This window comes from Saccopteryx bilineata, chromosome 11, assembly GCF_036850765.1.
Source record: "Saccopteryx bilineata isolate mSacBil1 chromosome 11, mSacBil1_pri_phased_curated, whole genome shotgun sequence".
In the NCBI taxonomy this organism is placed as follows: domain Eukaryota; kingdom Metazoa; phylum Chordata; class Mammalia; order Chiroptera; family Emballonuridae; genus Saccopteryx; species Saccopteryx bilineata.
Genome location: NC_089500.1, coordinates 33,203,595 through 33,225,331, shown reverse-complemented (window position 1 = coordinate 33,225,331; position 21,737 = coordinate 33,203,595). Strand labels below are relative to the sequence as shown.

The 21,737-nt window shown below is 48.4% G+C and overlaps 1 protein-coding gene across 4 annotated transcripts in view; it reads left to right on the top strand.

Annotated features, from left to right (window-relative positions):
- The window catches only part of MAPRE2 (microtubule associated protein RP/EB family member 2), a 154,765-nt gene extending 133,338 nt beyond the window's left edge, over nucleotides 1-21,427 (top strand). For all 4 annotated transcript variants that reach the window (XM_066246848.1, XM_066246847.1, XM_066246846.1 and 1 more), the window contains 3 exons: nucleotides 11,120-11,259; nucleotides 16,652-16,810; nucleotides 19,918-21,427. In XM_066246848.1, coding sequence (XP_066102945.1) covers nucleotides 11,120-11,259; nucleotides 16,652-16,810; nucleotides 19,918-19,992 — 374 coding nt within the window. In that variant the 3' untranslated portion in view covers nucleotides 19,993-21,427. The remainder of the gene's footprint in view (nucleotides 1-11,119; nucleotides 11,260-16,651; nucleotides 16,811-19,917) is intronic.
- The last annotated feature ends 310 nt before the right edge of the window (nucleotides 21,428-21,737 follow it).

Genomic DNA, 21,737 nt, shown 5'->3' with positions numbered 1-21,737 from the left:
TCTCTGATTTTTCTTAATCCTTCAATTCAAATAATTCTCTGAATAGACAGTCTTGGTAAAGCATAAGCCCCTTGGACAAAACTGGCGTGCATTCAAGCATGCCACACTGTCTGTTCACAGGACTCGGCCGAAGAAAGCTGATGGCCTTTGTTGTCCTGCCTGCACCCGGGAAGCAAACCCGCCAGACCCTTTTCAAACAGTACTGGGTCAATTCTCATGTAGCTGCTCCCTTTATATATCAAAATACTAACCAGCCGTGCTGCTAACACCATGCATTACTTTGATGTGTCCTCTCTGCTTTCTCTATAGGTGTAATAACTTGGAATATAGGTGTCAGCCTCTCAGCCTCACAATAAAACCTGTCAGGCCTCAAAAGGCAGTGACTTAGCACTTATTGTTCCCATGAGCAGAATGTCAGATCACCAGTGAACCTATTTTATTATTATTATTATTATTATTGGTGCCTTTCTGTGTCACTTGATGTGTTGGGTGGGAATAGAAAACAATTTTGAAGAATTTTCTAGACTCCCTTTGAATTTGAGTGAATTAAACTATCAACCAGTTCTGCCTTGTTCAATCATTGCTTCCAAATTGCCTGACATGTAGAAAGTTCCTATTGAGTATTTGTTAAATTGAATCACTGCAATGTCCATTGCAGTGCTGCAGTAAACAGGCAAGGGGGATGCTTCCCGAAATGATTGTTGCGATTCTGCGGTGTCTGGTTTTCATGGGGGTGAGGGATCCTCACCATTTCTAGAAAGAAAGTATTCTGAGAACAATTTAAAAACAGGAATTTCAGGCCCTGGCCGGTTGGTTCAGTGGTAGAGCGTTGGCCTGGCGTGCGGAAGTCCCAGGTTCGATTCCCGGCCAGGGCACACAGGAGAAGCGCCCATCTGCTTTTCCACCCCTCCCCTTCTCCTTCCTCTCTGTCTCTCTATTCCCCTCCCGCAGCGAGGCTCCTTGGAGCAAAGATGGCCCGGGCGCTGGGGATGGCTCCTTAGCCTCTGCCCCAGGCGCTAGAGTGGCTCTGGTTGCAACAGAGCGACGCCCCCTGGTGGGTGTGCTGGGTGGATCCCGGTCGGGCGCATGCGGGAGTCTGTCTGTCTCTTCCCGTTTCCAGCTTCAGAAAAATACAAAAAAAAAAAAAAGAAAGAAAGAAAGAAAAACCCCAGGGATTTCAAACTAAGGTAGTGATTGGTTGACACCCACATGTTTTAAAATAGTTAATTTTCTAACAAGACATGAGAGATGTGAAAAGTCAGAAGTTTATCAAAAGAAATACAATATACACCATGTTCAAATAGCTGTTTAAAAGTTAGAATTTTTAATACTTGAACCATTTTAAGATGAGGAGTTCTTTCCTACGTTTTTCCCCCTATGAAAAATACTCTGAAACCAGAGTGACTCAAGTGGAGCCTGGAAAATACTGGCGGGTCACATGATGGCTAAAAATACACACATCATCTTCAGGGACGGTAACCAGGGCGGAAGTAACTCGGTTGCGAATGCTCACACTGGCCGGACATGCGCACTGGAGTCGGGCCCTCTTGCGCATCACAGGGGCAGGCCCTGGGACCGCAGGTCAGGAGGGGGAGCCCTCCAGCACCTCCAGCTCCTGGTGCAGCGGCAGCCACGCCCTCGCTGGCCCCTGACTTCCAGTGTAGCTCACTGGCTTGCTGTCGGGACAGCTAGTTACAACACTTGTGTAATGACCCTTGAGCAGTGGATTGGGAGGGACACTGGCTGACTCACAGTTCTTGTCACTGCCAACCTTTCCTTCAGGCCTCTCCTTGGAATCCATAGCTGATGCTATTGATCACAGAAGGTCTTTGCTGGCTGTTGATGTTACAAAATGTATGTTGTGTAAAACGGCTGGATATTTGGTGCCTGCTCACTAGGATACGTAAGAGGGTGTTCTAAACCGTGCTTTACCAAAAACAAAACTGTGTTGAGCACTCACTGCTCATCCCCAGGGGAATGACTGCAGGGTCTCCTGCCTGGCTGACCCACGTCTGGTGTCGCCTGCTCTGTGTTCTGGCCCCCACGCCGCCTGCCTGCGGCCCTCTCAGACCTGTCCTCCTGCAGTACCTGGGGTGTGCTCTGCTCCAGCACCCGCTGGGCTCTGGACCAGGCCAGGCAGTCGGCCTGCCCTCTGCCCGGACACACTGCTTCTGGTGCCCAGATGGCCAGCTTCCTCACCTTGCTCAGGTCTTTGCACTAATCTAACTTGACCCCCTGTCCCACTAGTGGGCTCGGGCTGAGTGTGATCCCTGGAAGTCCTGTGGGTCTCAGGGAAGAGCTGGGACTATAGATGGCCCGTAGGGGACATTCAGGCCTTCCCTGACATTCCTATTTTAAACTGGCACCTGCCCACCCCTCTTTTCTGTGGCATTAACCTTCGAGTTTACTAGGTCAGTTACTAATTTATTATTTATTTAGGTCAGTTACTATTTAATAACCCCCATTAGAATGGAAATTCCACAAGGACAGGCATCTTCTTGTTTTGTTCATTGTTTTAGCCAAGTGCCTGCAGTTTGCCAGGTAGGCAGGAGGGGTTCAGTGAACATCTGCCATGTGGCTGGATGGATCTGGGTAACCGGAACGGCAGCACAGGGCCCTGGGCAGCAGCACACCGACTTGCACAACAGAGAGTGCGTGGAATGCGGGGAGCCCATGCCCTGGAGCCCGCTGGTAGGTTATTAGTTAATAAATTTTTGTAAAGATTTTTTTAATGAAATGAGTTTTATTTTCTTATTATTTCAGCATTAGTTTTTATTTTGCTAGTGTCTAGGAATGGGAAATCTGTGTACTTTTTCGTCATTAGTTGAGTCAGGTCTCATGTGCTGAGTAATAATAATGTACGCTAACATTTACTGAGCGCTTCCTGCATGCCAAGCTCTCATGGCAGAACTTTCCATCTGTTAACTCGTGTACTCACCCCAGATCTGGGAAGTGGGCACTGCTGTTCCTCCTAAACGTAAATCCAGGTGGCAGCAAACGTCACCCCCAGCAAGCAGCAGAGCCAGGGTTCCCATGAAGGCCACTGGCTGCAGGGCCCTGCTCTTAACCACGGCTTCCTGCAGGACAAGAGGACGGCTGCCCACGAGGATAACCTGGTTTGTGCTCAGCTGTATAAAGTTCCCCAAGCTGCTCAAAAGGGAATCCTGCCCACTTTTATGAGCTGACACTGAAGTATCAAAAAGCAGGATCCAAACTCTGTCACTAGTTATACTAGTGGGACAGAGGCCCTAAAGGCTGTGAACTAATTTCAGAGTAAAAGAACTAGCCTCTTAATGATCCCATGAATCAGGGCATTGTGGAATCCCATTCAAGTTCATTTGATGTAGCCACCAAGGTGGGGGAATGTTTGGGGGGTCTTGTGGGGGGAGGGTGCTGTTGGGTAAACCCTGACTGGTTGACTCAGTGGTAAAGTGTTGGCCCAATGTGTGGAAGTCCCAGGTTTGATTCCTGGCCAGGGCACACAGGAGAAGTGTACATCTGCTTCACCCTTCCCCTTCTCCTTCCTGTCTCTCTCTTCCCCTCCTGCAGCCAAGGCTTCATTGGAGCAAAGTTGGCCCGGGCACTGAGGATGGCTCCATGGCCTCTGCCTCAGGCAATAGAATGGATCTGATTGCAGTGGAGCAATGCCCCAGATGGGCAGAGCATCGCCCCCTGGTGGGCATGCCAGGTGGATCCCCACCAGGTGCATGCAGGAGTCTGTCTCTCTGCCTCCCAGCTTCTCACTTCATAAAAATACAAAAAAAATAAAAATAAAAAAATAATTTTTTTTAATTTTATAATTTTATTTAGACAATTTTAATGGTGTGACATTGATAAACTAGAATACATAGATTTAAAGAAAACATCTCCAGATCATTTTGACATTTGATTATATTGTATACCCATCATCCAAAGTCAAATTATCCTCCTTGACCTTTTATTTGGATTTCTTTATGCCCCTCCCCACCCCCGCCCCTTCCGTTCCTCCCTTCCTCTCCCCCTGGTAACCACTGCACTCTTATCTATATCCATGAATCTCAATTTGTTTGCTTGCTTGTATTGGGGCAGCACCATGTGTGCATAGTCTATGGAAGGCTGCTGGTGATTGCCCTCAGGGTGGCAGATTGCAAATTGCAGATTGCCTTCCTGCTTGGGAGGGGTGATTGTTTGCTAGTGTTTGCTGGAGAAGGGCCCCCCCCACACCTGTTTTGCTGGAGAGCACAGAGAGAATAGGAGCTGATTGGGAGCCCTGCTGAGACTGGTGGGGGCCTATGAGTCCAGCTGAGTCTGGAGTGCTGAGGGCCTTGGGAGCCCTGAGAGAGAGGGAAGCATCTTCCCTGCCTGTTTGCCCATCCACCATTATGAGACTTTAATAAACAGAATGGCCCACCATCTTCTGGCTCCACAATTCCTTTACCATCTGCCCAAATCTGGTGAGAACCTGCATGGCCACAGCAGCGGCCCCTGGCCTTACAGGTGCCCTCAGAGCAAATTACAGAATTTACAAAGTAAGGGTGGAGCCACTTCTGGTGGAAAGACTTGGATCTTGAATGTACAGTGATCAGAACTGGCGTCATGTTGCAGTTGGGATGGTTCTGGTGTGGGTGGGGTCACTCAGAAGACCCTCTCCTGTGGGAATTTTCTCATCAATCCAGCCCCGTCCTTTGGCCCCCAGCACTGGCTTTATCTACTAAGTTATTTAACAAAGCTCATTATCTCAGTTGAAAAATAAAATCTGTTTGCCAAGGTAAAAGGGACAAGGAAGTAACATCAGAACTATCCACAAACAACTCAGCACAGTAAATGCAATGTGTTTCCTGTGTGGTTTTGTTTTTATTGAGCTATAATTGACACATAATACTTTAGGTATACTACTCAGTGACTCAGTATTTGTATGTGTTGCAAACTGATCATCACAGTAAGTCTAGGTAACACCCATCACCACACAGAGTTGCAGTATTTTGTTGTGATGAGAACTTTCAGATCTGCTCTGCTAGTAACTTTCAGATATGCAGTAGAGTATTACTCCAGTCACTGTGCTGTGTATTACATCCCCAGGACTCGTTTATTTCATAACTGGAAGTTTGTACCTTTGACTACCTTCACCCATTTTGCCACACCCTGCCTCTCAGGGGTTTTGAATTGAGTGGAGACCCAGGGATAAAGGGAATATTCTCTCAAAGTAGGGGGTGAAAAGGAGAGTGATTACTTCCTGAGTGTGTGTGCGCGTGTGTGCACATGTTTTTAATGTCTCTGTGGTTCTTGTCAACAGTATTAATGTCATATTTTTAGCTTTTCTGTTTATGATTTTGGCAGACGGAATACGGCAGATTATGTGAGAAGAATTTCTGAATTCCGTCAGTGCACTGGCCATGAAGGATAAGCCAAATACAATGCTTTTATTTACTTCATCATTCTGAATTCATTGGGCCTTGTGTGCCCAAAATGTTGTTGCGTTTTCCATAGACACTGCACAAGCTACTAATTATTGACATTAAACACAATGATGCTCTGGCTTCCCTGAGGCAATGAATCAGGCCACTCGTTGCTTTTTACTATCGTTAAAATGTCTTAGAGTCATATTTACACCCCAAATCTTAAAGGCATTAATTAAGACGCAACGCTCAAAGCCTAGCATTGTAAGTCATGTCCATATCCAGTGAGTAAAGTCGGAATTACAGGGACTTGTACAGAATTTATGTCTATTTTCCTGCTTCTGAAACTCCTTATTTTGAAAGGGAAAATTAGGGAGGGAAAGAAAAGCTTCAGGGAAAAATGATTTCTTGTAAAGCAGGGTGACCACTAATTATGTTCTCAGGACATCATCAAACGCAACTTGAAAGAAATTGCAATGTTTGATAGCTGCAAGAAAAAAAATCTAAAGCTGTGTTACAGCCACAGCGGCTGCACTGCCTTTATAAGTGTTTTCCCGTATGCATCATTGAGCCAAGAGGCAGGGGAGCGCAGTGAGATCAGGACGGACCGGGGCGTTCTAGGAAGCAGGAAGGCAGCTCTTGAGGACCGTGGTATCTCACACTGGGCTTGGATGCAATCAGTGACATTATTGTGTCACTTTACAAAGGTGGACTACAAACGGTAGCTTACATAAAAATATTATATCACTGTTAAATATACTGACATTGATAACTACAATTTTCTGATAATATCCTTATAGTAGCCCAGGTAAATAAGAAAAGAGTATTTGGCAGCCCAGAAGCTGGCTACACTACACTTCAGAGAAGTGAAAGAAGACAATAAGATTTTTAAAGCAAAAAAACCCAAAACAAAAACATAATTCTTAACTGTTTAATGAGGGTTAATGAATAATAAATTTATATTCATAAATTTTAGTACTTCTTACTGGATGTTAACCGTGTGATAGCTGGGAAGGGTCAATCACTTCCATATCAAATTATATCTGTGATGATGTGAAGAGCTTACATTACATCTTTTTAAAAACGAGTTTTTTAGGTTTAACCCTTGATTGCCTGGTTTTTAAAACTCTAAACTTCTGAAGCTACCCCATGTCTTTGCTGTTCTTTGATGTCCTCGCATTTATTCATTCACAGGTATAAATGTCCAGCTAGCCAGCACTAGTCTCTGAGCCACAGTCATCAGATGTCTGCTTCCCTCTATTATCAGTTTCTTTCCAAACTTGAATCAGAATTTCAAAATCCCTCTAATTTTAATTTTCAAATCTTAATTACTAATAGATCTATTATTAAATTTTCCAAATTCGTCCTCCATTCATTGCTTTCTTCAGCCTACACTGTACCCCAGTTAGGGACTGGGGCAGAAGATACCCTTTGTCAGGAGGGGCAGAAGATAGCCTTTGATTCCTCTTGGAGCAAGAACTGGCCTTCCCACCAGCCCTGCTTCCCGCCAGCCCTGCTGCCACAGCAGAGGACGCCACACTGACACTCGTGGCCTTCCTCTTTCTGATCTCACGTTGCTCTGCCGCAGCCTTGGAGGGCCAGGGTGAAACCCCTGAGCTCCTGAGCCTCATCTTCCACAGGATCATGAAATGGATGCCATTGTTAAGGCTGACTGAACCAGTTTGGTGAAACAGACCCCCACAAGCATCTTTAAGTTGGGCTCTGTCAGTAGCAAGAGATGTTTCCTCAAGAAAACACTGGGTCTGTGAGACCCCGTGTGTTTGGAGCTGGGAGTGGTCCCTGCCGGCAGACGCTGCAGCAGTGTGGGCCCGCCGTGGCCCGCGCTGCTGCTCCCCTCCGGCAGCTTCCTCTGCTGACTTGTAGCCCCCTGCCCCACGTGGCCGTGCACAGGGCTTTGGCTTGCCAGGACCCTTTCTGCTTTCACTTCGTTTCACTGCTTTCAGACAGCTCCGCTTTTTTCCCAGGCTTCACTGAAGATGTCCTGGAAATATAATCAGTGGTAGCCCTGTTTTCTATCCCTTCCGTGTTTGTCTTATAGTTTACGTGAGGCTGGATAAGGCAGAAAGTATAAGAACATGAGTGTGTCCGGTGAACTAGCCCATTTGTCAGAATCAGTTGTGTCCTAGTTGCTGACCTGCTTAGGGAGGACTGCCCCTGGTTGGGCTTGGGTCACGTGCTCCCAGGGAAAGTCCCTTCTGCAGGGCTGTTTCCTTCAGAAGAGGCCAGTGAACATGGCCAAGACTTGGACAGCCTGGCCCAAACCACCTTGCTCCTCCCTACTTAGAGTTCACCATTTACTGACTGAATCTGTCCTCTTGAACTGTTGTCCTGATTCCATAGATAAAGGGCCTAAGTAATAACGGAAGGTGATCTTGAAAGGACACCAAGTAAGAGAGCTCGTTCTGAGAGGCGGTGACTTCTATTCAGTCACCTTTGTGTAGTGCAGGCTCTGTCAGTGACTTGGACGCCAGCACCAGCTCCCCAAGCTTTCCCTGGTAGCTCCACTGTGGGTAGATGCCTCTCCTAGGAGTTGTCCCGTGAATTATAAAAACTTTTCTACACGTCTTGTCTGGGTCAGGCACTGCGATTGGCGTGGGAACACAAAGTGGTGAACCAAGCAGAAACTCCCACCTCGTAGAGTTGATCCAACGGGAGAAGTAGTCCCTCGTACCTGGGGGATGTGTCCCAAGACCCCCTGAAACCATGGGCAGTACTGAGCCCTGTATATACTATGTTTTTCCTATACATACATACCTACTACAAAGTTTAATTTATAAATTAAGGACAGTGAGAGATAAATGATAAAATAGAACAATTATAACAATATACTGTAGTATAAGTTATGTGACTGTGGTATTAAAATAAGGGTTACTTGAACATAGATACCACAACAGTCATTGAACATAGGTACCGTGACAGTCGATCACATAACCAGCGTGGCTACTGAGTGACTAACGGGTGGATAGTGTATGCAGCGTGGGGACACAGGACAAAGGAAGGATTCACATCCCAGAGGCGACCAAGTGGGATGGTGCACAACTTCGTCATGCTGCTCAATCAGCATGCAATTTAAATCTTCTGAATTGTTTCCGGAATTTTCCATTTAATATTTCAGACAGCAGTTGACCACAGGTACCTGCAGCAAGTGGACCCGTGGATAAGGGGTACTGTATACTATTCATTGCAGCTGATAGGTGCTGTGAGGAAGGCTGTAGAGACGCTGCCGTCTCCCAGAGCAGGGACATCTAAGCTGAGACCTAAAGGGTGGTAGACTTGGTCACAGAAAGGAGGGGAGGAGAAGGAGTGTTTCAGGCAGAGGAAATAGTGCCTGCATCACACTCTGTGGTCACGTAGTCTAGAACACTGGACGTGGCCATGCCTGGGGACTCTTAGATGGCTTTCCCTCCTACAAAACCATGAGCTCCTGGAGAACAGGGATCGCCACTACGTGGCTCGACGTCGGCACTTTATTAGTATGTCTTTAGTAAATGAGATGTGCTGATCACAGACAGCTTTGATCTGCGTTCTGTTGGGCGGTCTTTATATTAAAGTATGGTGCAGCACTTATAAAAAGGTCTGAAATAACTTGATTTTTCAAAAGCTGCCTCCCCAGCTAGGCTGGCGAGCGGCTTCCCTCGGAAAAGGGTCTTTGTCAGGTCAGCATGTTCTCACCCCGCCTCTCCTCCTGTTGGTTGTTGAAAGAAAACACTGTTTTCTCTCCCTGTTGGCTTGACTTTTACTTAGCATACCTGGCCAAGGGGCATGGACGTGGTGCTCCGGGAGTGTTTTGTATGGGCTTCTACAGGGATGAAGGTCCTCGCCACTGTATGTGAATCACAACTAAAGCAGAAGGTCAGCTCTCTATAATCCTCGGGAAGTAGATGAGATTTCCAGGTCACTGAAGAGTTACTCTTTTAATACTCAAAATTGTTTTAAGCCATTTGCAATTTAATCATTCTCATTTTAAAATATATTAGGGTATGATGCTGTCAACGCTTCTGAGGGTGTATATGACTGCATCTATAACCAGTGACTCTAGGCCCCATGAAGACACGCAAGTCTAAATTTCAGTCTTCTTGTTTCCTACTTTGTAATTAAGTGAGGGTTTGAAATTTGTTAGCTGCCATCAGCACACTTAGCCTTTATAACCTCTTTCTAATCTGTTGGTACTGATAAAGTTGGGAATAAACTATAAAATTGTAAACTGTATAACCATGTTTAATTCACTTGTTCATGTAGTTACTTCAACATTTGTTCCTTCAACCAGTAAGTGTTCATCACTGGGCTTGCAAAGCTGAATATGACCTGTTCCTTACACTCCAAGAACCTTCTAGAAGAAGCAGAGTTTGGGGATTGTGGTGGAGAATTGAGCCAATGGGAGCACACCGGAGGAGCACCTCCCGCCACCAGGCTAAGACGCCGCCTAGTCAGAACTGTGTTCAGTGAAAGGGAGGGGTAGGCCCCTAGTAATGACCCCAAACCTCCCAATCCGTGAAGTGCATTTACCTTGTACCTTCTGTTTTGGCTGCTGAGGTCATTTCATATGTCTGTGCCATGTTCTGGCTAGTGAGAGAGCTTATTGTAAGCCAGATTCCAGCTAGGGGAGCTCTTACCTGAAATCAACGGCTTTTTTTTTTTTTTTCAATTTATAGTATTACTAGCGATGCTGTTGAAGCACTTGGTTAGGGTGCTAGTTCCCAGATCTCCCCATTGTAAAGGCATATTTTTCCCTGTATAATAAGTAATTTATAGGGCAATACCTTGAAACATACGAATTTCTTATTACCCAAAAACATCACTTAATGTTTTAGAATCCATCAATGAGCCTTTCCTGAGTCAGTGTTTGCAAAATTGTGATTTTTCTAGTTCTAACATTTATTCTGCTGTCAGTGTTCTATAAAGATCTTTCTGTCTCTTCCTCCCCACTCCCCATAATTATAGACTACACTTTTATTTAATCAGTGCATTACAATACAACCTTTATTTATTTACTTATTTTTGGTGTGTAGACTGTCCCAAGTATGGCTGGTTGGGAGCCCCTTCAGCCTGGTCCCCGTGTCCTTTGACACTAATCCTTAAGCACATCCTTGCCTTTGACACAGAGTATCCCAGGCTCACCTCGCACTTTCCCTGCCCCAGGCCCGGAATCAGCCATTTCTCAAGTAGCTCTTTTATTGCAGAATAAAATTTAGAAACCAGAACTTGGACACCAGGAATGCTCATTGCCATAGAGATACCATTGTTCCCAGGCTCTTTCAGTGACTAAAGCCAGGAAATATATTAAAAAAGAAAAAAACATAACACTTGTATTAATATCTCTTCTAAAGTATTAATATAGAATAAGGTCTTTTTCTTGTTCGTTAGAAAGTCAACTATGGTACTGCTTTAAGCTGATCTGAAAACTTCTCCTCTTAGGAAAAAAAATCTTTAAATCCCTATATATGTGTTACTCTTATCACTCTGAGATAGAAGGGACAACTATGTTAATCTCATGTTATTTGAGGGAAAAAGAAGTGCTATGAAAGGTTACATAAATTGCCCAAGATGACACTAGCATCTTCTCGGGCACTCTTCCTACATAAATCTGTGCTACCCCTGCTGTAGGGAGGAATCGCTGCCATTGTCTTTTACACGTTTCAGCAAACTTTGTCATGCATTTGCTGTCTGTCTAAAAAGCATTTGTAATGTTGCCATTGTTGATCCTTTATTCTGGTTATTTTCAGGTGCAGCAAAATCAAGTCCAGCATCTAAGCCAGGGTCCACATCTTCTCGTCCCTCTTCAGCCAAAAGGGCTTCGTCCAGCGGCTCAGCGTCCAGATCTGATAAAGATCTGGAAACACAGGTCATACAGCTTAATGAGCAGGTAACTCTCCTCGCTGGGCCTGTGCCTGGGAGCAGCAGCAGTGGGAGGGGACTGGGCACAAACCCCTGTAGGCCCACAGAGAGGAAGGTGAGGCAGCACGGGGGTTGCACACACGTAAGAATAAAAGAAATTGTTAGGGCAGATAAAACCCATGGCCCATTATGAATAGAAGATGTTAGTCACAAGTCTCAAAGCTACGTTAAGATAGGAGGACAGATGACTCAGTCCCCAGGTAAATGCAGGCTTGCAGGCCAACCTCTCCCTCCATGAACCTGAGTGCCTGTCATGAGCTCCAGTCTAGACCAGTGGTCCCCAACCCCCGGGCCGCGGACCGGTACCGGTCCACAGAGAAAGAATAAATAACTTACATTATTTCCATTTTATTTATATTTAAGTCTGAACGATGTTTTATTTTTTTTAAATGACCAGATTCCCTGTTATATCCGTCTAAGACTCACTCTTAATGCCTGTCTCGGTCACGTGATACATTTATCCGTCCCACCCTAAAGGCCAGTCCGTGAAAATATTTTCTGACATTAAACCGGTCCATGGCCCAAAAACGGTTGGGGCCCACTGGTCTAGACCATGGTCTGTCTGCCCACTTCTACTCAGTCTAGATCATGTTAAAGGCTTTCGGGTTCGTCTCCCTTCCGCCTTCCTTTTCTTCAAGCCGTCAAAGTTGTCAGGCTTGTTCTGTGTGACAGACGCTGTGCTCGATGCTCACATAATGGTAACCTTCCTTCCCCTCGTAGAACTTACAGACAGCAAGTGTTCAGGGTTGGTCATTATGCAATCAAAAGCAAAAACCCTAACACTTCCCAAAACAGCCAAAATTTGTTACCACAGCAGTACTGAAACCAATAATGGGGTGATCAGAAAGTCCAGTGTCTTTTACGTAGAACTTTCCTTTCTACCCCATATTCCTCACGATTACAGTAAATCTAGCTCTATTGCCTTTGAAATTTCTGTATAAAAGTTTAGGTATGCTTTCTAGCTAACAATAGCATACATTGCATTTTTTTTAAGGTAGCATTTAGAACTTCATTTCGAACAAAATATGTACTTTGCCCATATTAAGACAGCAGCATGTAGATCAGGGGTCCCCAAACTATGGCCCGCGGGCCACATGCGGCCCCCTGAGGCCATTTATCCGGCCCCCGCTGTACCTCCGATAGGGGCACCTCTTTCATTGGTGGTCAGTGAGAGGAGCACAGGATCCATCCTCATCCTGTGCTCCGGGAGTACTGTATGTGGCGGCGCCACAAAGCGCAGCATGGCTCACGTACAGTACTACTTCCGGTGACGTGGGACGCACGTGTCATGGCTGTGGAAGCGCATCATATCACCTGTTACGGCTAGCAGTGACAAATATGGAACCGGACATTGACCATCTCATTTGCCAAAAGCAGGCCCATAGTTCCCATTGAAATACTGGTCAGTTTGTTGATTTAAATTTACTTGTTCTTTATTTTAAATATTGTATTTGTTCCCTTTTTTTTTTTACTTTAAAATAAGATACGTGCAGTGTGCGTAGGCATTTGTTCATAGTTTTTTTATAGTCCAGCCCTCCAACGGTCTGAGGGACAGTGAACTGGCCCCCTGTGTAAAAAGTTTGGAGACCTCTGATGTAGATGGTTGCTTACATAGGGCTGAGCTGACGATAGGAAATTGAGATGTCTTGAGTTTAGGTGTTCATAAATAGTTTTAAAAGTAATAAAATCATTATTAGGGAGGGGCCCACTGCAGAAGCCGTCTAATCACAACCTAGGTTAGGAAGAGGGACTTTTATTCTGTCTCCTCTCACCACAGGAACAGGAGCCTTTATTTGAGGTCCTCTAGCTATTTCTGGCCACTCACTACTGGGTCATTCCTATGATTAATCTGACTCTTGATGAACCATCAAGAGGCTGGAAATGGTTTTTGAGGTAATTATATTTGCAATCAAGAAGCTAGTTTAAAAGCAGGTATTTGCTTTACTAGGGTGCTTCCTTATAATTCTGATCACTTGAATGAAAAAGGTGAAGCCTTAAGTCATTGGTGGGTAGGACTTTGATTTAGAAACTGTGGAATGTTCTCACTACATGCAGCGTCTCAGTCTGAGCCCATGTAGAACATCCTCACTCTCCTCGGATGAGAGACGGTTGAGAAAGCCATAAGGAGTCTTGGGCCACATGCCTCGGCTGCTAGCAAGTAGGGCAGACATAAAGAGCATCAGGCCTGGGTCTGAAATACATAGGTTATAACTCTTTTACCTTTAGGAACCCCATTCTTTTTATATCTTTATTGTTGTTTGTGATTTCTCCCCTCCCTGTCATCCTCTACACCCTCCGGTCCCAGCCCCTCTACCCCAGAGTGTGACCACACGGAAATCTCCAGGTCCTTCTTACCCCCCTCTCCCTTACAGCCTCAGCCAGCCGGCCCCACCCCCTCTCCAGTCACACGAGAACCCCACACCCCCAGGGGACCCAGACCTTGACCTACCATCCAAATTGCCGCTCTAGAGAAGACAGAGGGAGAAAAGAAAGGCACACCCCAGTGGTCTTCCTCCCCCTCATTATAATCCCTCCATTACTTCCAGAAGGCTTCACTCCCCACCTGCCCCCTTGTTTACTCACTTGGAGGAGAAGTGTGCCCGCCCTCCACACCCTGTCCCTCAGAAGGTCATACACATCCGAAATTGTGAGCCTTCGTGCAACAACTGCCGAGTGAGCTCTCATTCCGGCTTCGTTTCTGTGGCGACCGGCTACTGCTCCCTCCACGTTCTGTCCCTGCAGCCTGCAGGGAGCCACACTGGTGTCACTGTTAGAGCCAAGGACACCAGGACCGGGAATGGCGAGGCTGATGAGTGAAATACAGCAGTAATGGACAAAGTGACAAGCTCCATAAACTTGAAGAATTCGCATTTACTTGCCTTGTGCCTTTATTCAGGCAGCCTCGCATGGCATACTGTTCAAGGTCCACCGAGCTAGACGGTTCCAGTGATGGAAGTGAATCAGAAGGCACAGGGGAGACAAAGACATCACTGAAATAATTAGGGGACAGTTTCTGGAGAATGAGCTAGCAAACAGGCAGTGGGGTGGAGTCCCTGCTGTGCTGAGGGGACACTGGTTACCCTAGCTATGGAGAGAAGTGGGACAAGAGAGCTCTCCCTTCTCGTCCCTTCCCCCAACTTGGCTCGCGGCCCATTCCCAGCACCCCCTCCACAGGGAGGCCTCTGCCGTGACGTGTGAAGAGCAGGGAGGCATCAGTCTTTATGAGTGGGACCATGAGCTTGGAATTCGGTTGCCACTTGATCTTCATCGTATAATTTAGCTCCTGTTGGTTTTTACTAGGGAATGTTTATAGCTGCGCATCTATTGCCTAACGTGTCTGGAATACCACCAAAGCCTGACTCGGGCTGGGTATCTGCAGAAGCCTGCGCTCTTGGCTCATTGAGGGGCGCTGGCAGGCACCAGCACCACGCCGGGCGTCCGATGGCTGTGGCACTAGCATCACGCCGGGCGTCCGATGGCTGAGTGGCCAGCCCCGGGAGTGGGTTGGGTGCATCAAAAGTGGATTTCTAGGATAAAGGGAGTTTTCTTTTTCCTGGAACTGGGGCTGCTGATTGCCTTCAGTTTTTACCAATATCCAGGCAGTTATGAGAAGTCAGAGTTCAGCATTCGCAGACTGACGCTCTGCTGCTTGGAGAGCAGCTGTGTGAGGGCGTCCGTGCGGGGCGCTCTGAGGAACCGCATCCCTGAGCCGTACAGATGGAGACCTTTGCCAGGAGTGCAAGGAGGACAGACCCTGTGTCTGGTCAGAACGTGTTTGAATGAGTCACTGACTCCAGACAGACAAGGAGTATGTGCAAAGGCCCAGGGTTATTAGAAAGAGAAGAAAATTCTCCATCCCAGACGTGATTTTTGGCAGTGAAGGGTGGTTTTTCAATACTGAAAGAAATTTCACCTGCAGAGGGCCAGGAAGGACTTAATTTACCTTTTAAAGAACATTCTCTGCATGAATACAAAGTGCATAAAAGGTTAAAAAAAAGTGAGGGAGTCTCAGCCAGAATGCGTGGTCATTTGAGTGTGAGTGTTCCTTCTGCCCGAATGACGGGTCCTTTGCGCTCTGCCCCTTTTGTCTTTTCCCTTCCCAGCACTATCTCTGACCACAAGGAGACACTGCATCCCTCTGAAGGTCCTTGACCCAGCATCAAGGGACAGGAAGGGGGAGGAGGGAATGGGGCTTCCATCTCTTCCTACCTCTCGAGTGGTGGAAATCTTCCACAAAGCCAGAACTAGCCTGACCAGGCGGTGGCGCAGTGGATAGAGCGTTGGACTGGGATGCCGAGGACCCAGGTTCAAGACCCCAAGGTCGCCAGCTTGAGCGCAGGCTCATCTGGTTTGAGCAAAAGCTCACCAGCTTGGATCCAAGGTCACTGGCTCGAGCAAGGGGTTACTCGGTCTGCTGAAGGCCCGCGGTCAAGGCACATATGAGAAAGCAATCAATGAACAACTAAGGTGTCGCAATGCGCAACAAAAAAGTAATTGATGCTTCTCATCTCTTTGTTTCTGTCTGTCCTTGTCTAACGCTCTCTCTGTCTCTAAAAAAAAAGCCAGAACTAGAGAAAATTGTTTATTTAGAAATTAAATTTAATGGGGTGACATTGATAAGAGTACATAGGGTTCAGGTGAACATTTCTACAGCATTTGAACTATTGACTGTGTTGTGTGCCCATCAGCCAAAGCTCAACCATTTCCATCACTGGATATTTGTCCTTCTTGACTCCCCTCCCGCCATCCCCCAGAACTAGAGAAATGAACAGTTTTTCCCAGCCAGGCTTTTCATCTCACCCAGTTCTTCCTGTGTAGTCAGGACACCCAGTTTCATAGTAGAGGGTGTCTGTCCAGTTTGGCTCAGGAATGTTTATGAAGGGGTCCAAAACTGAGCATGACTCAGTACAGGTGATGTAGAGCCAGAAGTGTCCTCCAAATATAGCTAGACTTGTAAGCACAGTGACAGGCTCTCTCCTTGTCCTGGCCCATGTCCCCCGCTTGCCTCTGCCTCCTCCCTGTGGAGGATGGATGGGCTAGGAGGAAGAGGCGTCCGGCCGAGTTAGCAGGAGAGGAGAGCTTACTCACCCGGGGGAACTGGAGCCAGCAGAACGCTCTCTGACCCTGGTTCATAAACATCGGGCGACGGAGGGGAATGACTGGTGTGCTGTTGAGGTTGGACGTTTTGGCCCAGGCTCAAGCTCCAAACAACGGCCCCTTGTTTCTCCTCAGATTTGCACATGGGTCACTTTCTGCATGTCTGTTTTTGTGTTTTGGGTCTTTCTGCACAGGCAGAGTGGGTCGCTGGCTTCTTACGCTGTATTTGGGGGGTTTTCTTCTCCACCCTTCCTCCCTTGCAGGTACATTCGTTAAAACTCGCCCTTGAAGGTGTGGAAAAGGAAAGGGATTTCTACTTTGGGAAGTTGAGAGAGATTGAGCTGCTCTGCCAAGAACAGGGGCAGGAGAACGACAACCTGGTGCAGCGACTAATGGAAGTCCTCTACACCTCAGACGAGCCCGTGAGTGTGGGAGCCGTGGCTCTGTGTTCTGGAGTGACGCTCGTGATCAGAGCGCTGCGATCGATGTGCCTTAGGGTACTGCCCGGGGACCGCAGCGGAAGTACAGCTCAGCCAGGGCATTTGAGATCCCCAGAGGGATAAACAGCATTGTCATCAAGAGCCACTGGCCACATGCCTGTGACATACGCATCCATTTATTAATCTGGGAAGAGATGGTGGACGTGGGGTGGGGGAGTGGAGGAGGGTTTTGATTGAGAAAAACAGGCCTGGGCAGCCAGATCTCAGGTGATTTTCAGAAGTCTGAGCAAAAACAACAGTAAGGATGTGTGTAAGGATTCTTCGTGAAAGATCAGAGAGGTGCAAGAAGAATCGGGTCTGGATGCTGTGTGCATCTCCACAGGCCCAGAACTGTCTGATTTTCTCTTGGAGCTGGTTGTCTGGGTTACTCACTGCCAGGACAGACCAGCTCTGTGGGACCATCTTTTCCCAAAAAGTACTTCTAGAAGGCCTCTTCTGTGCAGAGGGCCTGCCCCCTGGATCGCTCCTCATGAGTGAGCGTGCAGAAGGACGTGCGGGCATGAGGCGCCAGGAGGAAAGAGGAGCAAGGAGACAGGTGGGGTGAAGGGCAGAAACCAAGGGCCCCAGCCGCCGGGGCAGGAGTGGGGCCTGGCGGGGCCTCCTCCCCCAGGGCCGTGCTGTACAGGGCGGGAGAGGGGCCTGGCGGGGCCTCCTCCCCCAGGGCCGTGCTGTACGGGGCGGGAGTGGGGCCTGGCGGGGCCTCCTCCCCCAGGGCCGTGCTGTACAGGGCGGGAGTGGGGCCTGGCGGGGCCTCCTCCCCCAGGGCGTGCTGTACGGGGCGGGAGGGGGGCCTGGCGGGGCCTCCTCCCCCAGGGCCGTGCTGTACGGGGCGGGAGAGGGGCCTGGCGGGGCCTCCTCCCCCAGGGCCGTGCTGTACGGGGCGGGAGGGGGGCCTGGCGGGGCCTCCTCCCCCAGGGCCGTGCTGTACGGGGCGGGAGTGGGGCCTGGCGGGGCCTCCTCCCCCAGGGCCGTGCTGTACGGGGCGGGAGGGGGGCCTGTGGGTTGGAGTGCCACCACCTAACCACCTGATGCTGGAAGAGGGTCCCATGTCCCATCTGTCCCGAGGCCTGCAGTGCTGTGTGGGCTCTGTGGTTGAGCTGCATGCGTGTTAGTGTTTCTGTGGAATGGAACAAGCCACTGGCAAGTTTCCTTTGTCATCTTCCAGCTGACACCAGGCAGATGTTTACTCCATGTAAGATTAAAATCCCAGCTACGTAATTTTCCTAAACTATAAGAAATTATCTGGGGCCTCTCCATTTTTTTTTATTTTTTTATTTTTCATTTTCCCCACATCTTCTTTTTAGACTTCTTTCTTGGTTATCATTAGCTCAGACCAGGGGTCCCCAAACTACAGCCCGCGGGCCGCATGCGGCCCCCTGAAGCCATTTATCCGGCCCCCGCCGCACTTCTGGAAGGGGCACCTCTTTCATTGGTGGTCAGTGAGAGGAGCACTGGAGTACTGTATGTGGCGGTGGCGCTCACGTACAATACTACTTCCAGTGGCGCAGGACGCACGCGTCACAGCTCCGGAAGCGCGTCATATCACTCGTTATGGCTAGCAGTGACAAATATGGAACCGGACATTGACCATCTCATTAGCCAAAAGCAGGCCCATGGTTCCCATTGAAATACCGGTCAGTTTGTTGATTTAAATTTACTTGTTCTTTATTTTAAATATTGTATTTGTTCCCGTTTTGTTTTTTCACTTTAAAAATAAGATATGTGCAGTGTGCATAGGGATTTGTTCATAGTTTTTTTTATAGTCCGGCTCTCCCAACGGTCTGAGGGACAGTGAACTGGCCCCCTGTGTAAAAAGTTTGGGGACCCCTGGCTCAGACTGTGGCACTTGAAGCTTGAGAATCCGCCCGGTCAGGTCCCAGAGACAGTGATGGCCTCACAAAATACGGTTCTCCGTGTTCAGACCTGAAGGATGCCACCAGAGGCTGCTTGCAGGGCGTCTGCACCCCCCCGAATGGAACGGGCTCCACGTTCTGTATGGAGAGAGGGCTTTGTCGCCTTCAAGCACAGGATACACTGGTTCTTCTCTTCACAAGCTTGTCTGACGCCACGCCCAGCGCAGTATGTCCATCACTGCGGGCCTGAGTGACAGGCCTGTGACCCAGAGGCAGGGCACATGCAGGACTCTCTCTAGCCCTGCACTCCCAATGGGAGGAAAAACCTGATTCTAACTCTGAGCCAGGTCTTATCCCAACAAGGAGTCCTTGTGTAGGAACACTGTCAGGTAAACTCCAAGTTAATAGCAGGCAGGACTGCCTTAGACAGGAGCTCTTGCCTCTTGGGTTGAGTTGAAGGGGTCTGCCCAGATGACTACACTCAGCCTCCGTTCTAGTCTTCACATCACCACACACACACACGGGACTCGGCAAGCCGTTCTCTCAGTGTGAAAGCAGTGGGTGCAGACACCCGAGCAGGAGGATTACTTGGAAGCATCATCGGTCATCACGGCCGAGTAACGGGTGTAGCAGGTCCTGTCCTGAAACATGCAGGATCCTCTCCTTACCTTCTCCAACAGGCTGCTTCCCTGGCATCTAAGCCTGTACCAGATGAGTAGCAGACAGTCAGGGGTCTGCTGCAGGCAGACATGCCGCGAGGTGAGAAGAATGACAGCAGCTCAGGTGACCACCTGCGGGCCCTGGGGCTCTGCTCTCGCAGCAGGTTCCCCCGTGGTCTCCTGGTGCTCGTCAGCCCCTGTGTCTGGTTCACTCTCACAGAGCGTAGGAAAGTACAGAGTAGGTTCTGTGACGATTTCCATCCAGTGCAGAAGGGAAAGTTTGGTGCACACAGTCTGATGACTGTGCCTAGGACAGTTGTTCTTTGACGGAGCAGGAAGCGAAGGCATCCTCCCTGTGTGCATTTGCTCCTGGGAGTAGGGGTGCCTGCGTGGCGCGTTGTCCCTGAGCCCAAGTCCCTGCCACCTGGGGACGCTGTGCTGGCATGGCGAGGGCTGGGCACTGCGGGGCCTCCACCCACTAAGCCGTTTCAGCTGCCGTTTCTCCCCCGCCCCGCAGGAGGGCCACCCGGAGGAGCCCGAAGCCGAGGAGCAAGTCCACGAACAGCAGCCCCAGCAGCAGGAAGAGTACTGACCGGTCCTGGCAGCTCTGGACACTCCAGTTTGCGTGGGAACTTTCCTTCTGGAGCATTGGAACACGTGTGGCCTCAAGCTCAACAGAAACCAGTTGTTCCCAGTCTGCCGGTAACATCAACGCACTGTCGCATACATACGCCAGCCACTGCCCTCGGTCCCCATTTCCTTTGCCAGGACACAGAGCAGCCGGCCGTGTGGTGGCCTGAGAGATCATGGGGTCACATACCTTCAACTTCACCACTTGGCTGCGTGAGATTGGTTCTGCTCTTTTCATTTCTTTCCAGAACAACTTTCCCCACCCCCCTACCACCACCAACACCCCCTTTTATCCTGGTGTGAAACAATGGTAATTTGATATATGGTATTTATATTGGCATTTCTCAACCCAGTGTCACTAGATGTCACACACATTTGTGGTGCTTTGATGTTTGCAAGTCTAACCTCTGAACATAAATTTGGTAAAAATAATAAATTGGAACAAAGGGAAAGAGATACTTGATACGAAAGCCATAATGACAGTGACTTGTTTCATAGGGAAAATGTGGAGTCAGTTTCTCCCTCCGTTCACAACACTGAAGGGAAAAAGAGACCGATTCAGAACTAGGACTGCAGGGCCCAGCAGTGTTCGTACATCAGCACATTAGACAACCACACGGTGTGTTGTTGGTGTTTTCCTTGAGTGAATGTCTCTCAAAACTATCTCAACTTGGCCCTCTAGTGCTTGTCCCCGCCCGCACACCCCACCTGGGTTCTCATGCTATTTTCTTTCTCAGGGTCCTCTTTGGTGGGCAGCCACTCTCCCCAGGATGCCATCGTCCGTTATCGGCAGTCCAGAGGGGTCCGCATAGGTACACAGGTCCTCCTGCCTCCGGTGTGGGGTTCAGTGCCCATCCTGCCACCCGCACTAGGGGTGTGCCACCCTCAGTGCCACCCAGGAGGTTCTGCATCATGCCGCACGCTTGGGAAGGGAAGGCCTTATTAATAGGAGGACAGTTCCGAGGGAGCGTCATGGTTTGAAGTCCAGTGTTGACTCTGGCGTGACAGCACAGAATAGCCTGTGACTCCCAGCACCTTCTGGGACAAGGAACTTCCCTCTTTAACACTGCGGCCCCATCACTGACCTTCGCTAAGCCGTGGCAGTTCATAAACCAAGGAAACATTGGTGAATTAAAAGCATTCCTTATTTTTTTAACTAAGATTTGCACATTTTCTTAGAATCTTTCCAAATCATTGCCTCTCCCCCCCCCCCCCCCCCCCCCCCCCGTCCCCTTTGACAGATGGTCTCCCTTCCTGGATCATTCATTTCCCTTGATTTCTAACTTCACTTGTTACTTGACTTAGCAGGTGCAACAAAATCAGCAAACAAGTGTGCCCACCCCACTTTCCTCGTAAATGAGAAGCTTCAAATAAATTTCTGAATTATGTATCATAAAGCTTTGACATTTCTTTATTAATGATGAAATACTAATTCTAAACTCTCGCATTGAAGCTTTCCACCAAAAGGAGTCTTCTCAAAAATAAATCTTTTGCAGCAAAGTGGTATATATTGAGTTACATGTGGAAAAGATTGCTTGTATTTTTGAGGTGGTTACAACACACTGTGCGGAATAGGACAGATGTTCCATGGTATTCGGTTTCCCTTTCTTCTCTCTCCTGCTCGCTCTGCGCTCCAGGGACAGCTCCCTTGTCTCAGGCCAATGCCTGGCTCTCAGCAGTGACATCCTCCCACACCTGGTTACACCT